At 43.1% G+C, this 20,804-nt stretch overlaps 1 protein-coding gene across 2 annotated transcripts in view; it reads right to left on the bottom strand.

Moving 5' to 3' along the window:
- Nucleotides 1–20,804, bottom strand: part of FAM172A (family with sequence similarity 172 member A) — a 341,242-nt gene that overhangs the window by 288,939 nt on the left and 31,499 nt on the right. For both annotated transcript variants that reach the window (XM_054397940.1, XM_054397941.1), the window contains one exon: nucleotides 8,812–8,877. In XM_054397940.1, the coding sequence (XP_054253915.1) occupies nucleotides 8,812–8,877 (66 nt within the window). The remainder of the gene's footprint in view (nucleotides 1–8,811; nucleotides 8,878–20,804) is intronic.

The following is a 20,804-nucleotide window of genomic DNA, read 5'->3' as shown; positions in this document are numbered from 1 at the left end:
CTTGTCCGTGCTGCCCAGTAACAGGAAAAGGCACAAGGGGCACAAACTGGAATCCAGGAGCTTCCATCTGGAAGGGAAGAGAAAACTCTTTGGTGTGAGAGTGCTGGAGCCCTGGAGGCCAGAAAGGTTGTGGAGTGTCCTCTGGAGAGATTTTAAACCCACCTGGACACTGTGATCCTGGGCAAGCTGCTGTGGGTGCCTCTACCTCTCCAGAGGTCCAATCCAACCCCTACCATTCTGAGTACTGTAGGAGAGGGAGATTTGCTTCTTCTTTTCTTCCTTTTCTATGTATTTATGTATGGTTTCTAGAGATCCCAACCAACTCCTCTGGTTCTGTGACTCTGTTTAACTGTGTGCTTTAGTATCTATAAACTGAATTTGCCTTTAGTATTTAGGAAATACTACGACTTGGTAATCATAAGTACTTGAAGGCACAACTAGCTCACACTTCTGCAAATGTGTTAACATGGAAAAAATGAAAAGCATCTACCAAGATCATTATAAAGAAAAAAAACAACTCTCCATTCTCTTCCTCAAATTAATCACGTTTGGAAACTTTTCTTCAAGATAATTTATCTTCACACACTGCTAATTCATTAGATCAAGCTTTCACTAAAGAATGCACATAAAGGTCACTCCTGTGCACTACCTTATTTTATTGACAAATCAACGTGGAATACCATTTAGTGCTAGACACACTGAGTCCACATCAAATAATTTGTATTTATTAGCCACTTTCTCTTCTGGACCTGCTCATGAACACTTACTTCTGATCCTTTATTTAAACACAAATCAAATGAATTCAGTAAAAATGCTGAACTGCAATTAGTTTAATTTAACAATTTGATTCAGCGCTGCTGTTCACACGCATCAACAACCTTTGAATAATCTGCAGCTAGGAATGTCAAAGCAATTTACATTCTGCTGGTTAATTTAACAAAGCACTGTTTAAAGTTTGGTTTTTTTTTTTCTTTTCTCAGGTTTATTTTTTTCCAATCCACAACTACCCCTTCAGGTTTATGAACGTATCTACTTAGGCTGGATTCTCTGAGTTAAGTCCTTTACCTGTACTGTGACTTTCTTAAGGTTTTCAAACTGTGAATTAATTTTTTTGCTGAGTTCTGCCTCGAATGAGCTATCACCTACTACAATAGTAGCAGCCTACAGAGGAGGGCATGGAGCAACCAGTGCAAGCTGCAGCAGAGGATGTTCCAGATGAACACAAGGGAAAAGTTGTTCACTGTGAGGGTGACAGAGACCTGGAAGTGGCTGCCCAGAGAGGGTGTGGAGTCTCCTTCTCTGGAGACATTCAAAGCTCACCTGGGTGTATTCCTGGTGATCCTGCCCTGGCAGGCAGGTTGGACTCGATGACCTTCCAAGGTCCCTCTAACCCCTAACATTTTGTGATTCTGTGAATTCATCAATACCAGCAAGTATTTTGCACTGCTGCTGTCAATACATAGAGTAAGATCAAAGATGGTCTAGAGGTCATGGAGGTGTTGGGTAGAAGGTTGGACTTGATAATCTTAGAGGTCTTTTCCAACTTCAATGATTCTATGATTCTGCTCTTACTGATGCTCACAATACCACACCAACATTGATTCCATTTTCAGTTCTTAGCCATTACCAACCCAATATGCACAAGACCTAACTGGGCTCTAGATTTCTTATTTTGTGCACTGAAAGTTTATTTTTGGTTTAAGATTAAATGTTAAATGTTTAAAGGGAAAAAATCCAACAACAGCAGCAACAACAAAAAAACATTCACTAATATTTTTCTTATTCCAGTTACAAAACACAACAAAAAATACAAGCCTAGAGCCTAGGCACAAGTGGAACAGGTGCAACTTGTGACTGGAGGAAAGAACATGGCAAGTTAAGAACTGAAACTGAAAAGACTCAGAAAGACTGTGAGAATTGAGAGCAGCTGGTGGAGAGAGAAATTTGCTCATTTTCTTCACAAGATAGCAAAGTTCTGTTACATGGTTCTGCATAAAGCTTGCTCACTCACTTATGTTACAGTCCTCACAATATTGAACATCCAGGTTTGTGTTTTTTTCACTCAAAATTGTAGGAAATAAGAACTGCTGATCAATATAGGAAGAAGTTAATTACCATCTGGCCATCAGCACAACTACCTTAACAGACCTAAAAACAGTGGAACTTGTACAAAACAAGTATTGACTGCACTTAACAAAACAGCCAAAAGGAACATGAGCTTGAGATAAGAAGGACTTTAGAATCATGGTTGATCATAAGTTATCCATGGGGCAGCCCTGGTGGCCAAGAAAGACAATGGTATAATTGAGTGCATTAAGAAGAATGTGGCCAGCAGGTCATGGGAGGTTCTTCTCCCCCTCTACTCAGCCCTAGTCAGAACATATCTAGGCTAACAAACCAGTGGTTCTTAAAGAAAAATAATTCTGGGCTGTCTGGTAGATGAAGAGAACTAGTGAATGAGCAAAGCATTGGCAAGTTAGAAGATTCTGCAAAGTGAGACCTTTCAGTGCCACTGTCAATAAAACGTTTTAGTAATTACTTAAACTTCCATCTCAGTCCTTCCCAGAAGCTGTTAAAGATGCATTTAATTCAGAAGCACCCTCTATTTGTCCTCAACTGCTAAAGAACAGCAAAGATCAATCACTGATTATGCCATTAAAACCAGAGAAATACAAATACTTCATCTGGTTAAAAAAACCCCAAAAACTCAGTCTTCTTTATATTCAAAACATTGCCTTCAATGGAGCACAAAATAAGAAATTTAAAAGAAATAATTGAATGCCTTCTCCCTGAACATGAATCCCTTCACTTAAAACTTTCAAGTCCAGTAGTATATGTTGGGATATGAAGAGAACTGCAATACTTCAGAGGAACAGTAATGCAATATGTATCTCAGCCTCCCTGTGAAGGAAAAAAATGTTCAGATGTATGTTTTATCAGAGATGCTAAAGTAATAAAACAATGGGTGAGCTCTCCTGATCTCCAAACAGCTCTTGTTATGCCATCCAGAGGGACCTGGACAGGCTGGAAAAGTGGGCTGAGGAGACTCTCATGAGGGTCAATAAGGCCAAGCGTAAGGTCCTGCACCTAGGCTGGGCCCATTCTAGGTATAAATCCTGGCCAGGGAATGATGAGAGTCATATTAGCCCTGCAGCCTGGACTGCATCCAAGGCCGCACAGCCAGAGATGGAAAGAGGGGATCCTGCCCCTCTGCTTTGCTCTGGGAAGACCTCACCTGCAGGGCTGTGTCCAGCTCTGAAGACCCCAGCACAGGAAGGACATGGACCTGATGGAGTGGGTCCACAGGAGAGCCACAAAAGTGATCAGGGAGGTGGAACACCTCTGCTATGAGGACAGGCTGAGGGAGCTGGGGCTGTTCAGCCTGGACAAGGATCTGGGGCGACCTAACAGTAGCCTTCCAGGACATGAAGGTGGTCTACAAGAAGACTGGAAGGGACTGGTTACAAAGGTGAGTAGTGGTTCTTCCCTGGTTTTGGCATCTAGTGACTTTGAATATTCCTGTGCCAGAGAAGACAAAAAGACTAGTTGTAAAGACCTCATTTCTCTCTACAAGTCCCTCAAAGGAGGTTGGAGTGAGGTGGGGGGTTGGTCTCCTCTCCTTAGTATCAGGTGATAGAAGGAGAGGAAATGGCCTGAAATTCTGCCAGGGAAGGTTTATGTTGGACATGAGGAACAATTTCTTTGCTGCAAGAGTGGTAAGGCACTGGCACAGGCTGCCCAAGGAGGTGGTGGAGTCACCATCCCTGGAGGTGTTCCAGAAATGTGTGGCCATGGCACCTGGGGACATGGTTTACTGGCCATGGTGGTGTTGGGTTGACAGTTTGACTCTATGACCTTAGAGATCTTTTCCAACCAAAACAATGCTATGGTTCCATGACTCTAAGAATGTATAACAAATAGTTCAGTGCACCCATCCCATCTCAGTTTTGTCAGATGTTTTTTGGAATGCATTTATACTCTTCTCCTTGCTGTTATTCTGTGGCCATGAGTTCCACAGTGTAATTATGATGTATATGAAGTAGTACCGCCTCTCTTTCAGTAGAGGTAGTCCTGCCTGATAACTTAAATTGGATGCCCTTTGGGTCCTTTATTATGAAAAAAAGCCTTAAAACTCCATTCCCTATTCATCACCTCCATACCTTTCATGGTTTTATAGATCTGCCAGACTACTTCCTCATTCAGCTGTTTTCCAAGCTGAAGAATCTTTGTCTAATCCTTTCTGTCTGACAAGCATTTCCTGCCTGTGACCACCTTCATAACCCTCCTCTGTATTTTTTGTATTTTTTTTTAATTCTTCATACCCTTTTTGATACTTGGACAGACTGAGAGCTGGGTGAAGAGGAACCTAAGGAGGCTCAACACGGATGAGCGCAGAGTCCTGCACCTGGGCAGGAAGAATAAACTGCAGCAGGACAGGCTGGGAGGGGATCTGCTGGAGAGCAGCCCCAAGGAGAAGGAGCTGGGAGTGCTGGTGGGCAGCAAGTTCTGCATGGGGCAGAAATGTGCCCTGGGGGCCAAGGAGGCCAATGGGGTCCTGGGGTTCATTCAGAGGAGTGTGTCTAGCAGAGCCAGGGAGGCTCTCCTCCCCCTCTACTCTGCCCTGGTGAGACCTCACCTGGAATATTGCATCCAGTTCTGGGCTTCCCATTTCAGGAGGGACAGGGATCTGCTGGAGAGAGTCCAAGGGAGGGCTATGAGGACGATGAAGGGACTGGAGCCCTGCCTGGGGAGGAGAGGCTGAGAGATGTGGAGCTGTTTAGTGTGGAGAGGAGAAGGCTGAGAGGGGATTTAATAAATGTTTATAAATATCTGAGGGCTGGGGATCAGGAATGAAGAGACAGGGACAGGCTCTGCTCACTTATGCCCTGTGATAGGACAAGGGGCAATGGATGTGAACTCCAGCACAGGAGGCTCCACCTCAACATGAGGAGGAACTTCTTTACTGTAAGGGTCACAGAGCACTGGAACAGGCTGCCCAGAGAGGTTGTGGAGTCTCCTGCTCTGAAGACTTTCAAGCCCTGACTGGATGTGTTCCTGTGTGACCTGTGCTGGATTCTATGGTCCTGCTCTGGCAGGGGGGTTGGACTTGATGGTCTCCAGAGGTCCCTTCCAACCCCTAGCACTCTGTGATCCTGTGGTGTCCAGACTCCAAGAAGTATTCAAGGTAAGGGCCTACGTAATGAGTGGGATGGGGATGTTTTCCTGTTTCCTCCTCAACACCTCATAATTCCTAACATCCTATTCGCTTTGAGGGTTTTTGACTGCTGTTGAGCACTAACTGATGTTCTCAGAGAACTATTCACAATCACTCCAAGCTCTTTCCTGAGTTGTAATAGCTCATTTAGAGGACACCATTGTGTTTACAGAGTGATTTGTTTTCCCCCATAATTTCACATTTACCAGCATTGAATCTCATGTCATCTTATCATCCAGCCTTTCAGCACCACAAAATAATTCCCCAACTCAGCTTTAAATTTGTCTAAATCATTCTGGAGGAAACCAGCAAAGTTTGTAACCTTTCATTAATCCCTTTCTTCCTGTCATTTGCAACTGTGTCAGAGTAGACCTTAGTAACACCGCATCGGTAACAAATTATTTAATCTGTAAAATATGAACACTTTTTTTCCCCCTTTTTAACCAATTATTAACTCAGATGGGGACTCTCCCTCCTCCTATGAGCTTTAAAAGCATTTGGTAAGCTTTTTGACAGCTGGTTGGAAAGCTGCACAACTCTTTTACTGACAAGATCTTTCTTTTTCATGTGATCTCCGACTCCCCTCAATGAATTCTAGTAGGTTGTTTAAAGAGAAACCTGTACTGATTTTTCCCTCAATACATTACTTATTTCTTCCTGATACACAGGTATGACTACAAATCACTCCTGGAGGCCTTTCAAAGACTACCACATTTACTCTTCTTTCAATTTCTTTGATGAAAAGGGCTGATTTCAGCAGTGAGGTACACGATAGCTGTTTTGCTGCTTCATATGTGACTTCCCACACACCCCTAGCCTTAAGAAACACCTCATCCTGGAGTCTGATTATTGTAGGGTGTATTAATTAGTCCTAGGCTCTCCTCTACTGGTATGGTAACTTTCAGATAGCTCCTCAGAATTATATCCTATTGTAGTGGGTTAAAATTATCCCCTAACTAATTTGGAGAAACTACCCCCAAGAAAATTTGCCAGACTAACTCAGTTTGGGATGGAAGCAAATGAAGCTCTATTCACAAGCAAACTAAACTCTAGAGATACATGAAATGCAATCAACATGTACAAAATATACAATAGATGCACAATATATAGATATATAGTTACAATTTATAAACAACACAGAAACTCCTCAGACCCCCTGGATGGATCCAGGGGACCTGTTCACCTCTTCCCCAACTCCCTCCCTCCTTCCCTTTACCTCACACAGTAGTCAAAACAGAGATACCCCTGGCAAGGCCACAGGAGAGAGAGGAAGGTTGCAAGCAAAAGTGAGAGAAGAAATAAAAAGAACTGTTTCTGCTTCTACTCTATATCCCCATTAGCAAGCCAATGAATTATACAGACCTTAGCAATATTTTTCTTTTGTATCCAATGGTAATTTATTTTACTTTCAATCTTTGCAGTCAGGGACTAGGCTAAAGTTCCCCCTTCAAAGTGTAATACCTATTTTAATAATGTTAATAATTAAATAAAGAGTAGAAAGAGCCCTGAGGAAAAGGACTTGGGGGTGCTGGTGGATGAGAAGCTGAACATGAGCCAGCAATGAGCACAGAAGGCCAGTGGCAGCCTGGGCTGCATCCAAAGCAGTGTGGCCAGAGATGGAGAGAGGGGATCCTGACCCTCTGCTCTGCTCTGGGGAAACCTCACCTGGAGTGATTTGTTCAGTTCTGGAGCCCTCAACACAGGAAGAACCTGATGGAGCAGGTCCAGAGGATGGCCACAAAAATGATCAGGGGGTTGGAGCACCTCTGCTATGAGGACAGGCTGAGGGAGCTGGGGGTATTCAGCCTGGAGAGGAGATGGCTCAGGGGAGACCTGAGAGCTGCACTTGAAGATTTGAAGGGGACTCACAAGAAGGCTGCAGAACATCTGTTTCCAGATGCCTGCAGTGGTTTGAGAGGAGATTTAGATTGGATGTTAGGAACATGTTCTGCACCAGAAAGGAACATGGTTGCCCAGGGAGATAGTTGAGGCCCCATGCCCATAGATGGTCAGGTCAGGCTAGACAAGGCTCTGAGCAACCTGATCTAGTGGATGGTGCCCCTGCTGACTGCAGGGTGGGGTTGGTCTAGATGAGCTTTGGAGGTCCTTTCCAACCCAAACCTTTCTCACCTGAGCTGAGCATTCCTTCTGCATGCAGCTCACCTATCAGCCTCATCAGCTCTCTTTCATTATGAGCTTTCACAATTGTAACAAGCTCCTCAAATGCAATTTTTGGGGTGACCTTATTGTGATTTTATAAGTAACTTTCCAACATTTATACTCTTTTCTATTTTCCTCAGAGGCCTAGGACTTAGCTTTGTGACAAGCTGTCTTATTACTTCTATTAGTCTCCTTCACTAGTTTAAACCAGGTTTTTTGTGTTGTACTTAGGAGTCTGTCAGTGGTGATTCAAACATAGCCTTTAGACAGCTTTCATTTTTCAGCTCCTACATATACTGTTTTATTTTTCTCTCTTTTTTTTTTCTATCTTATAACCTGTTTTTGACTGTGGAAAGGGCTTTCTCTGCATAAGAGTCATTGCTAAAGAACAGTGTTTATACCTTGTGCTACATTTTACACACTGCTCACAATTAAAACAGCAGCTTTTTTTTTTTTTTTGGTGAGTTCTTACTTTGCTACAAAATGCAATTAAATTATGGCATTTTGCAGAGGCTGGAAGTAATGCATTTGAGAATAGCTTAAATGTACTACTGACAGACTGCATCAGTATATCAGTGCTTGCTACATAATTTATAAATAAGAGTAAACACAGATTAATTCAACAGTGAGAGCTAGACAGGACCATTCTTCTCCCAAGCCAGACACTCAGATCTCAGGGAGCACTTAAGGAGTGGAAATGGGAACTGTGAAATGTGACAGAACTAAAGCAAAGGAGATTTTCCTTCCCTAGCACAGGTGTTTTCCTTGACTGAGCATGAAAGATTGGCTTGGAACAGTGAGGCAAAAGCTTCTCAAAGACCGTAAGAATCCTGTATGACAGTAATGGAAAACCTAGACAGAGCTGTCACTCTACACCTTCCCCTAAGCTCTCCAGTGTAGTATAGAAACATATCTAAGCACAATCATGGCAGTGGATGTACTTACAAACACCCTCATACCTGTTCTTTGGGGGATATTTCATCACTTCCAAGGGTTGATCAAGTATTTTCACTAAAAAACAGCAGCACCCTACATACCCTACCAAACAAGACTTGGAGTGGCTGATTCCAACTCAGTTTGAGCTTGTTGCTCTGCCTGTAAACGCAAGTTTGTTCTCTTATGTCCAGCTGTAGAGGTGTCAAAAGACTCAAAAACTTTCCAAGAAGGCTTATGGTTCCTTTATCAAAACTAGCACTTTTTGAAAATGGTGGTTTATGGTAAAGAAAGGTACAGGTCAGTTGGAGAAATCAAACACATGAGAAGAGAAGAGCAATCATGTCTCCAGATGTACACACACACACACTGAAGTGTTCTGAGAGAACTGGGCTCAGAGCCTTGGCACACCTTCACTTTAATACTGGATTGCAGGCTCTGCCTCTTTACTGATCCAAACACACACCATCTTAATGAAAAACATAAATAAAAACTATACTTACTGGGAGAGTTACTTTCTTCAAATGGCAATCCTTTTCCAGAAGCTCATAAACATATTTAGTAATGATCTGGAAGGAAAAAATAGAAACAAAAAAAAAGGAATAAAAGAAATGCAAATAGATATTAAACCCCTTATAGCAATGACATACCCATCCAGACAACTTAAAGGCCAGTGGTTAAGCTAAGCATTTGCATATGTTTTGCCACTTATCTGAATCCTTTACTACACAACTAATTATACAACTTGGAGCTTTACACAGGGAGGTCCTCTCTGCCCCTCAGAAAAGGCTGCTTGACAGTACAAAGAAATTATAACTGTACCTGTGAACCCACCATGTGCTGGTGGCTGAATAATTAAGTGCCACAAAACTGAGGATTATAACCTATTAATATATACTCAGAGGTACAAGAAAGGCTCTTTTTTGCCAAGAAATACTTTTAAAGCTGCCTTTTTTTTTTCCCTCCATAAGAAGGACTCCTGAAACTCCCTCCCCTGCAGGTTCACTTCATGAGCTACATGGAGAGCTGATCTTTAGTCACCCTCAGCACAAGTTGCCTTGCAATTTCTATTCACTGAACAGGGGAGGGATGGGTCGAGGGTTTCTAAACAAAAGAAAAATCCTGATTTCCCACTACAGGGGAGTTTAAGTCTCTTGTCTCCATGCAGAAATAAAATAGAAATTTTAGACCTGAAACAAAAGGAATTATTTAAAAAAAAAACAACCAACCAACCAACCAAAAGAACCCCAAAACCAAAAACCAAACCAAATCAAACCAAACCAACCAATCAAACAAAAAACCAGAAAAAACCAAAACCCTAATGGCAGGGAAAGATTTGCTGTCTCAAATGCAACAAAGTTGTTCACACTTCAAAGGCTGGCCCAATATCTAGGGAAATTTTTTTTTCCACCCTTATATATTCCAAGAAAAATGCAGATGTAAGGACTTTCTAACTATTATTTATTTGGGAATTAAGCTGATGAACAAATTGAAGTGCATTGTCCATATGGGGCTGTAAAAACAGTTTGGAATAACTGTCTGGATTTCACTGACTACAGGAGCTAAAAAAAAAACAGCAAACAAAAATACCCCAACAAAACCAACCCTAAATTAAAGAGGGGGAAAAAAAAGTGTTCATTAAGAGCCCCACATGGTGTGTGCCTTCCCTTTAAAATTTGGGGAACTATGTCTAAATTCCAAGCAAGACAAGATCTAAGTCCCAAAATATTAATCAAAGATATCTGGGTACAAACCCAGCTGGTATTCTTTAGTCCAACCCCTCAAGGCCACAATTACAGTCATCTGAACATTAAAGCCACAACAGGAACGTTGCTGTAACAAAGCTCTCAAGAGATGGCATCTTAACAACACACCACGAACTGAGCAAGTAGGAGCCAGGGTATCATAAACTTCAATTTTAATTTTCCAAATGCACAATTACCGAGTAAAGTTTCAATAAAGTCCAAAAAAAAAAAATTCATTATGTACATGTGAGCAAACAGGACAGGCAAAAACGTTTGGAACACGTTGGAACAAATTAAGAGGTACTAATGGAAGCTAATTTAAAAACTTTGGGGTGTTTCCCCTCCTTTCCTTTCAAAAAAAAAAAAAAAAAAAAAAGGAAAAAACCACCCAAATTTTTATTAGGATTGTGTGAATTCTTTGTCATCCTGCTCAAATATGTTTTTATTGATAGAATTATGTGCAGAAAAAAAAATCTGTGGTTTTAAAGAAAATCAGTCTTACTGAACATTGGTATCTACAGGGAAACTGCAGTTGGGAGAAGAAATTTAGCTGTGAGCGATGAGTTGATTTAAGACATGTTTATCCCCAAAGCAGTATGTTAGGAACATGCATACAGTGTAATTTTACCTTCAGGGCCAAACTTTTTATGGTTCACTGAAATCAGCTTCTCGGTGTAATGCCAACTAGCAAAGCAGTTAAGTTCCTGCAGCCTCACATGCTGCTTCTGCTGTACAGACATTAAAATGAGTGTAATGATAATATGGCCTCAAACATAGAAGTTTGATTTTTTGCTCTAAATCCAGGCATCTACTAACCATCAAAAACATTAAAAGAATGCTTGGAAGAGGCAAAAAAATGCTATGAAGGAAACATATTTTAGACACCTCTTGCAAAAACCTACCTTTTTTTGCAGTTATGTTGTTTGTAACTATTTCTTCTACTCTCTATCATCTATTTAGACTCAGATGTCTTCAGGGCAGAATTAACCCTCTACTCATTTTTTTCCACAGCCTGACCCAATGGGGCTCTGATCCTAGCTGGCTCTTTATGCACTACTATAATAAAATAAAGAGTGACACCAGGCTTGAAAATGGCACTGTTAAATCAGGACAGTACTATGGTATAGCAAATACTTAACATAATGAATGCTTCTAATGTAATATAGATAGATGATAGATAGATAGATAGATAGATAGAGATATAGAGATATAGATTATATATAGAGATATAGATGAAATTGATATAGATGATATAGATACAGATATAGATATACAGATATGGATATAGATGATATAGATATAGATACAGATATAGATATAGATAGAGATATATAGATACAGATATAGATATATAGATACAGATATAGATATAGATATAGATGATATAGATGATATAGATGATATAGATATATAGATATAGATACAGATACAGATATAGATATAGATTAGATATAGATATAGATATCAATATAGATATAGAAGACAACTATAGAGCTATATAAAAATCTATCAATTCCTGGATTCATCAAATGGTTTGGTTTGGAAGAGACCTTAAAGATCATTCAGTTCCAACCCCCTGCCATGGGCAGGGACAGCTCCCACTAGACCAGGTTGCTCAAGGCCTCATCCAACCTCACCTTGAATACCTCCAGGGAGGAGGCATGCACAACCTCCCTTGGCAACTTGTTCCAGTGTCTCTCCACCCTCACTGTCAAGAATTTCTTCCAGTCTCAATCTCTCCACTTCCAGCTCAAAGTCATTGTTCCTTGTCCTATCACTACAAGCACTCATTAAAAATCCCTCCCCAGCTCTTCTGTAGCCTCCTTCAGGTACTGGAAGGCCTCTCTAAGGTCTCCCTGGCTGGACAACCCCAACACTCTCTGCTGGTCCTCATGAGGGAGTTTCTCCAGCCCTCTGATCATCTTTGTGGCCTTTCTCTGGACCTGCTGCAACAGCTCCATGTCCCTCTTATGCTGGGGACACCAGAAGACATAGACAAAGAATATATCTCTCTATATAAATTATATTATATTTTCAACAGCAGGGCAAGGGAAGTGATTGTCCCCCTGCACTCAGCATTGCTGAGGCCACACTTGAAATACTGTGCTCAATTTTGGGGCCGTCAGTCCAAGATGGGCCTTGAGGGGCTGGAGAAGGGCAGCAGAAGGGCAGCAAAGCTGGGGAAGGGTTTGGAGAACAGGGCTGGTGAGGAGCAGCTGGGGGACCTGGGGGTGTGTAGTCTGGAGAAGAGGAGGCTGAGGGGAGACCATCTGGCTATCTACAACTCCCTGGAAGGAGGTTGGAGTCAGGTGGGATCAGTCCCATCCCCACACTAAAGGATAATAGGACAAGAGCAAATGCCCTCGTTTAAGTTGGACATTCAAAGAAACATCTTCCCTGAAAGGGGTCTCAAACACTGGATAAGGCTCCCCAAGGAGGTGGTTAAATACCCATCCCTGGAAGGTCTGTTTAAATAAAATGCTTGTAGATGTGGTGCTGAGGGACATGGTTTAGCATGGCAGAGTTGGAGAATGATTGAATTTGATCATCTTAAAGTCTTTTCCAACCAAAACAATTCCATGTTACTATGATTATGATCCCCAGGCAGCTCAGCACCTGGATGGTCTCCTCAACCCAAACTCAGTTGAGGGAAGTGATGTAAACTGCCCCAGGATCTTTATGACCATGAGATGGGCAGGTTTGGCATCAGCAGATCAGAAAGTTCAAGGCTGTTCTAGCAATGTCTGGTACATTGTCAGCTTTAAAGGATGGAAATTGACACACAAGATTTCTTCATGTAGCATCAGAGCCCAAAACTGCCCAGATTGGAAAACATGATCCTAATGGCCACAATTCCTTGAGCATGGATGTGCCTGGAAAATCTACCAAAAATCCTATCCTACCTAGGAAAGTGGCAGCAAGTACTGAAAATGCTACAATTCCAACATGATTACTTTTGGATAGTTTGTGAAGATGGATTGAGAGTTGGAGTTGTCCAGCCTGAAGAGAAGGCTCCAGGGAAACCTTAGAGTGGCCTTCTAGTACCTGAAAGGGGTCTATAAGAAAGCTTCAACAGGCAACAGCTTTGAGCTGGAAGAGGGGAGATTGAGACTGGAGATGAGGAAGAAATTCTTGCTAGTGAGGGTGGGGAGACACTGGAACAGGTTGCCCAGGGAGGTTGTGGATGTCCCCTCAATGGAGGTGTTCAAGGATCCAATCTGGATCTGGCTTTGAGCAACCTGGGCTGGTTGGAGGTGTCCTGCCTGTGGCCTGGAGATCAGAACTGGACGATCTTTAAGGTCCTTTCCAAGCTAAACCATTCTGTGGTTCTCTGAGTCTTATCAATTTTATGCTTTGAATTCCTGCTTGTGAGTTTATGGCTGATCTGTAATTCTGAAAAGTTAACTCTGAAATTATCATTTCTAGAGGCACTGTAAAAGAAGGGAACCATGCTGTGTTATTTATACAGCACTAGTTTAGCTTACTGACACAAATCTACACAACTTAAATAGAATCACAGCTGCTTTAAGTAGCAGTACTAGTTTGTGCATGGTGGTATCTTATTAAGATCTGGAAACTGCTGTAGGATGTTGAGAAGTGTCTTGTGACTTCCTGCATGAGAAGGTGAGTATGGTTACACTCTATGAACTCTCCTGGACTAATCATCAGTCATGTGGTTGCTCCTGACCACAGGTATTTAGTGACAGATGTTGTCCAATCCATTGTAATGTTAATAGCCCATCTGGAACTACCAAGCAACGAATGGTCCAACACAAGCCGTTCTCAAGACAAACTGTAACAGAGAGTCCTACTCAAGTCAGTTGTAATAACCAGGGATAATTATTTAATGCTGAGAGACCTGGGGCAGATTAGCTGGGAAACGAGCAGTGAGAGGAGATCTTGTTAATGATCATAAATATCTGAAGGGCTGGTGTCAAGAAGAAGGGGCCAGGCTCTTTTCAATGGTGTCCTGTGCTAGGACAAGGGGCAATAGATACAAACTGGAACACATGAGATTCCACCTCAACGTGAAGAGAAACTTCTGTACTGTGAGGGTGCTGGAGCCCTGGAACAGGCTGCTCAGAGAGGTTGTGGAGTCTCCTTCTCCAGAGACTTTCAAGAGCCATTTGATGGTGTTCCCATGTGACCTGCCCTAGAAGATCCTGCTCCTGCTTTGGCAGAGGGGTTGGACTTGATGATCTCTGAAATTCCCCTCCAATCTCTACCATTCCATACTTTTTCTAAGGCCCTTGCAACATCTAAGGTATGACACCACCATAAACAGGATGCTGCACTGTAACTCACGGTAATAGGGCTGCTGGTGAGCAGGCAGCACCGTGTCCATGAAGGGAAAGGAAGAAGAACCAACAGTAAGGCCTTCCCAAAGGGTATCAAATTAACTTTCTGATGAATGGAAGAAAAAAAGGGTAGTTCTGTAAAATCACAGGATGCCATCCAGGGGGACCTAGACAGACTAGAGGAGTGGGCTTAGGAGAAACTCATGAGGTTCAATGAGGCCCAGTGTGAGGTCATGCACCTGGGATGGGGCAATCCTTGTTACAGGTAAAGGCTGGGGGAGGATGAGATTGAGAGCATCCTTGCAGTAAAGGACTTGGGTGTGCTGGTGGGTGAGAAGCTGGACAGGAGCCAGCAGTGGTCACTTCAGCCCAGAAGGCCAAAGGCAGCCTGAGCTGCATCCAAAGCAGCATGGCCAGAGATGGAGGGAGGGGATCCTGCCCCTCTGCTCTGCTGAGATCTCAGCAGTGTTGGAGCACTGGCGGCCCCCAACAGAGAAGGACATAGACTTGCTGGAAAGGGTCCAGAGGAGCCTCCAAGTTGCTCAGAGGGCTGGAGAACCTCTGCTATGAAGACAGGCTGGGACAGCTGGGTCTATTCAGCCTGGAGAAGAGAACGCTCCAAGGAGACCTTAGAGCTGCATTTCAGTATCTGCAGAGGACCTACAGGCAGGCTGGGGAGGGACTGTTTAGAAGGGTCTGTGGGGATAGGATGAGGGGCAATGGTTTGGAACTGCAGCAGGCAGATTTAGGTTGGACATCAGGAGGATGTTCTGCACAGTGAGGATGATGAAACACTGGAACAGGTTGCCCAGGGATGTGGTGGAGGCCTCATCCTTGGAGATATCCAAGGTCAAACTTGACGAGACACTGAGAAACCTGATTAAAAAGATGTCCCTGCTGACTGCAGGGGAGTTGGACAAGATGACCTTTGAGGATCCCCTCCAATCCAATGCATTCCATGATTCTTCTGTGAGACACTGGACCCTTCAACTCCATTTTACGGTCTCTCTGCTTTTCATTCACTTCCAAGTCCATCAGGAAAACACATCCCAAACAGGGCAAGCATCTCAGCTAGGCATTCATTATCAAGGTGCTCTTGTTGCCTTCTCTAAGGACTGGGAGGAAAGCAAACCCAAACACAAACTCCCCAAAAATTCCATCCCTCTCATCACCTATTCTAGCAAGGATGAAATCCTTTCCAACTACAAAAAGTTCCTCAGACAAACCCTTCTACTTCCCAAGAAGGTTGTATTCAAACTGTGGGACAGGAGAAACTTTCCTCCCAGCACAAAGTGGTCCTCTTTTGCCTAAAATTGGACACCTTTAAGATTCAGCTGGACAATGTGTGGGGCCATCTTGTCTACATTGTGGCTTTTTCCCAAGGTTGAGCCAGATGATCCTGGAGGTCCCTTCCAACCCAGAGTTCTACAACCCTTTGTAAGGAAACTAAATGGTTAATCTTTCAATTTGCTGTCAGTAAACTAAGGAGACAGAGCCCTGCTTTCCACAGCCTTGAGGATCTTCTGCCCTAAATGGTGTCACAGCTTTTCTTCCTTTTGTTGGTCCAGAGAAATCACCAGAATGAAGACAGGCTGATGAGAGCAAGGACCACAGCTATGTGGAACATGTCCTGAGCAGGGGAACCAGTGGATTATCCTGGGCATGCTAAAAATACCTAACCTCTGCCAGCACTTCCTTCTTACAGGTTTCCTTCACCTCCTCTGGACAATGCTGAGAGCAGTAACACACACAGTTGTTCAAGGCAGGAACTAAACTTCAGTGATCACAACTGCCCTTCTGAGGAGTTTAAAACAGTCTTCTGACTTCTTTTGGATATAACCATGCAAATGCCTCCAGAGGAGTCTTTTCAAAGTGCTGGTGGCCCCACATATGACATCTGTGAAGTTCAATAGTCTGATGGATACTTAGAGGATGGACCTATGTCATGAACAGCAGATCCTTCCTATGGATCCAGAACATAACCTGTTTCAGCTACAGAGAAATTCAATCTGGTGATTTAGATGGACAGCAAAAAGGATAATTGCTGGAAAAGAGAAACACATTATCTCATGATGGCCAGTGTGGCCAGCATATCCAGAGAGGTGATTCTACCACTTTGCTCTGCTCTGATGAGACCTCAGCTGGAGTACTGCATCTAGCTCTGGGGACCCCAGCACAGGAAGGATGTGGACCTGCGAGAGTGGGTCTAGATGAGAGCTACAAAAATGATCAGGGGGCTGGAGCACCCCTCCTATGAGGACAGGCTAAAGGAGCTGAGGTTGTTCAGCCTGGAGAAGAGAAGGCTCCAGGGAGACCTAATAGAAGCCTTCCAGTACCTGAAGGGGCTACAAAAAGGCTGCAGAGGGACTGTTTCCAAAGGCCTGCAATGATAGCATGAGTGGCAATGGTTTGAAATTACAGAGAAGAGCAAATTTAGATAGGTGGACACTGGAACAGGTTGCCCAGGGAGGTAGTTGAGGCCCCATCCCTGGAGATATTCAAGGTCAGGTTGGACAAGGCTCTGAGCAACCTGATCTAGTGGAGGATGTCCCTGCTGACTGCAGGGGCATTGGAACTGGATGAGCTCTGGAGGTCCCTTCCAACTCACACCATTCTATGACAAAGCAGAGATTTTACCCCTGCATTGCTGTATGTATATACATAGATATGCAGACGATATAGAGATATAGATGATATAGATATAGATACTCTGCCCAATGGTTGCCAAGACACCCTGGGGGTGTTAATGTGTAAAACCTCCCTGTAGACACTTGGTTTAGTGGGCATGGTGGTGTTGGCTTAACAGTTGGCCTTGAGAGATCTTTCCCAGCACTAATGATCCTGTGATTCTATAATGTGCATGCAGCCTGCAGAGCAAAACTCAAATCCCAAGGTGGAACCACAGCTCTGGTACATGTAGCTGTGGTACACACCAGTTGGTAAGATATGGCCTTGTATGACTTGTGTCCTTTTAAGATTGTCTTGTTCACGTAGACTACATTCTTCAGGACTGTTTTCAATTACCAAAAGGTATAGAAAGTTTCTAGCAGCAGAATAGCTTGTAAGATCTCTGCAACATGCCCTCCTCAAGCTATGTGATCAAAAGATCAATACCTGCACATAACTACGTGAAAAGACAACTGAAAGACTAAGAACCATTGCGACCAACACATTTAAAGTTATAAAGATTCTGAAGGTACTGAAGCCTAAACATGGCCATAGAATCATAAAATGTTTTGGGCTGGAAGGGACCTTTAAAGGTCATTTAGTCCAACCTGTCTGCAACTAAAGCAGGTTTCTCAGTGCCCTGTCCAACCTGACTTGCAATAATTCCAGGGGTGAGGCATCTCCCATCTCTCTGGGCAACCTGGAACAGGGTCACACCACCCTCAGAATGCAACATTTCTTCCTTCTCTCTAGTCTCAATCTCCTCTCTTTTAGTTTAAAACCACTGCTCCTTGTCTTGTCACAACAGGCCCTGCTCAATAGTCTGTCCTCAGCTTTCTGATCAGCCCTTGAAGCACTGAAAAGCCACCACAAGGTCTTCCTGGAGACTTCTCCTTTCCATGCTGATCAACCCCAACTCTTCTCAGCCTGGCCTCACAGCAGAGGCCTTCCAGCCCTCCCAGCATTGCCTTGGTCTCCTCTGGCCCTGCTCAAACAGGTCCATGTCTCTCCTATGGTGCAGACTGCAGAGCTGGCCCCAGCACTGAGTGTATTTCATTGCATTGAAGTATTCATTTTGATGAAGCTGTAATTTTAAGATGTTGGGATTCATTTAAAGATTCCTAAAAGCATGGACATGCTCATAATTGAATCAGATGTTTGAACTAACTGCTGAGAGTTGCTCTTTTGACAGAATCCCCTCCCTTGATTATCGTTGTAAGTGGTGACAAAGAGACTCTTACAAGTAGCAAAAGTCTTTAAACAGCAAAAGTCTGGACAAGAAGACAACCAAAAGCATGTCCACAAAGCAAGGAGGCAACTCCAAAATAAGTCAGTTTAAAATAATACCCACACACGCTTCTTTAAGGAACTGAAAGAAGCCTTGCAACATACCAAAACCATCAATAACCAGGCTGACATGGATGAGGAAGAGCAGAAGTGCAGCTGACCCACTGGTGAACTTTTTCCTAACAGAGATAGCCAGGTATGCAGACAACAGATCACAACTCAGTGACTTGTTTCATAACACCTACATCCTAATCCAGAGGAGCTGTTTCAGTACATACCACATCGAAACCCATGCTGGGACGCAGTGAAGTGCACTGAGCCTTGCTCGTTGAGCACCTCCCCTGCTGTGCTTTACAACCCAAGTCCTCTGAATTCTCTGGTTTGTTTTTTTCCCTTTCCCCCTGAGCATGCTCCCACTTTCAAAACCAACCATGGGGAACTCTGCCCACCACCAGGCTGTATCTGTGAGCAGAACAGTAAACCTGCTGCCGAGAAAGAAAAAGGAAAAGAACAAGTAAACCACTCAAACTTGCAAAATGTTTTCCTAGAATTGAATTCTCTGCTAAAAATGTATTCAAGAAAAAGGTTAGGCCCACAGGATTGGTGACCTCCTGCTTCTCTCAACCAGCACCTCTCAGCAGTCACTGGAAATCATTAGCACACCACGAATGTTCACGGATTCACCACAGATGTGAGGAACCCTTAGTTTAGCACAAACCACAGAAGTCTCTTTGAAGACAATCAAACACCACATGTCCTTCACTTCTCTCTCACGACCAAAACACCAACCACCCTGTGAAATGGTTGGGTGCATGGTTAACACATGAAAATAACGAATGAAGCATGTTGACCTTACAACCACTCACGCCAGAGAGGATGGATTGCAAGACCTTGGAGAAAGGACAAGGCTGTGCAAGCTGTTAGCTCAACTTGTCCACACCACTGCCTGCTCCTGAACACTTCTACCATATTTCTAGGGGGAAGAAAAAGCCACCCAAGGAAATGACTAGTTGATTCTATTCTTCTGAAGGACCATCCCCAGCTGGATGGGTCTGGTATTTCCAGAGTCATGTCCTGCGTTCACAGCTGTTCCAAACACAAAAAGAACTCCACTGCCATGGAGCCCTGTCCAACCTGACTTGCAATAGTGCCAGGGGGTGAGGCACCTTCCTTCTCTCTGGGCAACCTGGAACAGGGTCACACCACCCTCAGAATGCAACATTCTCTCTAGTCTCAATCTCCTCTCTTTTAGTTTAAAACCACTGCTCCTTGTCTTGTCACAACAGGCCCTGCTCAATAGTCTGTCCTCAGCTTTCTGATCAGCCCTTGAAGCACTGAAAGGCCACCACAAGGTCTTCCTGGAGACTTCTCCTTTCCATGCTGATCAACCCCAACTCTTCTCAGCCTGGCCTCACAGCAGAGGCCTTCCAGCCCTCCCAGCATTGCCATGGTCTCCTCTGGCCCTGCTCAAACAGGTCCATGTCTCTCCTATGGTGCAGACTGCAGAGCTGGCCCCAGCACTGAGTGTATTTCATTGCATTGAAGTATTCATTTTGATCAAGCAGCAATTTTAAGCTGTTAGGATTCATTTAACAGAGGCTACCTCCCATCAAGAGTGAAATGTGTTGGCAACCACACACTTACTAGGTGGACAGGATGTCAGCTTGGGAAACAACACTCATAGATTCATAGCATTATTTAGGTTGGAAGGGACCTCAATGAATAACTCCTCCAAACCCCCTTAAACACCTTAGCAGATGATCTAGTTTCATTATTTTTAAGACAGTTCTCAACATAAACGAAAGTGCAGAGAGTAAGAGAATTTAATGGCAATACTTTTACCTGTAAGCATTTATTAGTAGTCAGATTCAGTTTAGCATCCTACCTAAATATGTACTACAGAAAAAAAAATACAATTAAAAGTATTAGTGGAAAAGGCTTGCTGGAAACCACTAAAGTCTGAACATCTCTACCTTCTACAATAACTCACTCAGATATAATTTGCTGTGCTTAGAGCTGAAGCAAAGAAGTAACAAGTAAGTAGAAGTAACATGTAAGTATAATTTGGTATACTCTGAGTTGAAAAGAGAAAAGGTAGGCAAGAAAAAAGGAAGGGAAGAGGAAAGGAAGAGGAAAGGAAGAGGAAAGGAAGAGAAAAGGAAAGGAAAAGGAAGGGAAAAGGAAGGGAAGATGAAAGGAAGAGGAAAGAAAGGGAAGAGAAACTAAGGAAGAGAAAATGAAGGGAAGAGAAAATGAAGAAAAAATGAAGTAAAGAAGAAGAAAAAAGATTAAGAAATGAAGAAAAAAGAATAATGAAGTAAGGAGAAGAATGAAGCTAAAATGGAGAAAAAAATGAAGAAAAAAAAAAAAAAAGAAGAAGAAAAATGAAGTAAAGAAAAAAAGGTGAACAATTGAACATCACCACCTCACCTGAAAAATCAACATATAGACCAAAACCAATCTCATCTGCCTTTGTGTTTTTTACCCTAAAGTAAAATG

This window comes from Indicator indicator, chromosome Z, assembly GCF_027791375.1.
Source record: "Indicator indicator isolate 239-I01 chromosome Z, UM_Iind_1.1, whole genome shotgun sequence".
Classification (NCBI taxonomy): domain Eukaryota; kingdom Metazoa; phylum Chordata; class Aves; order Piciformes; family Indicatoridae; genus Indicator; species Indicator indicator.
This window is presented reverse-complemented; position numbering and strand designations above follow the sequence as displayed.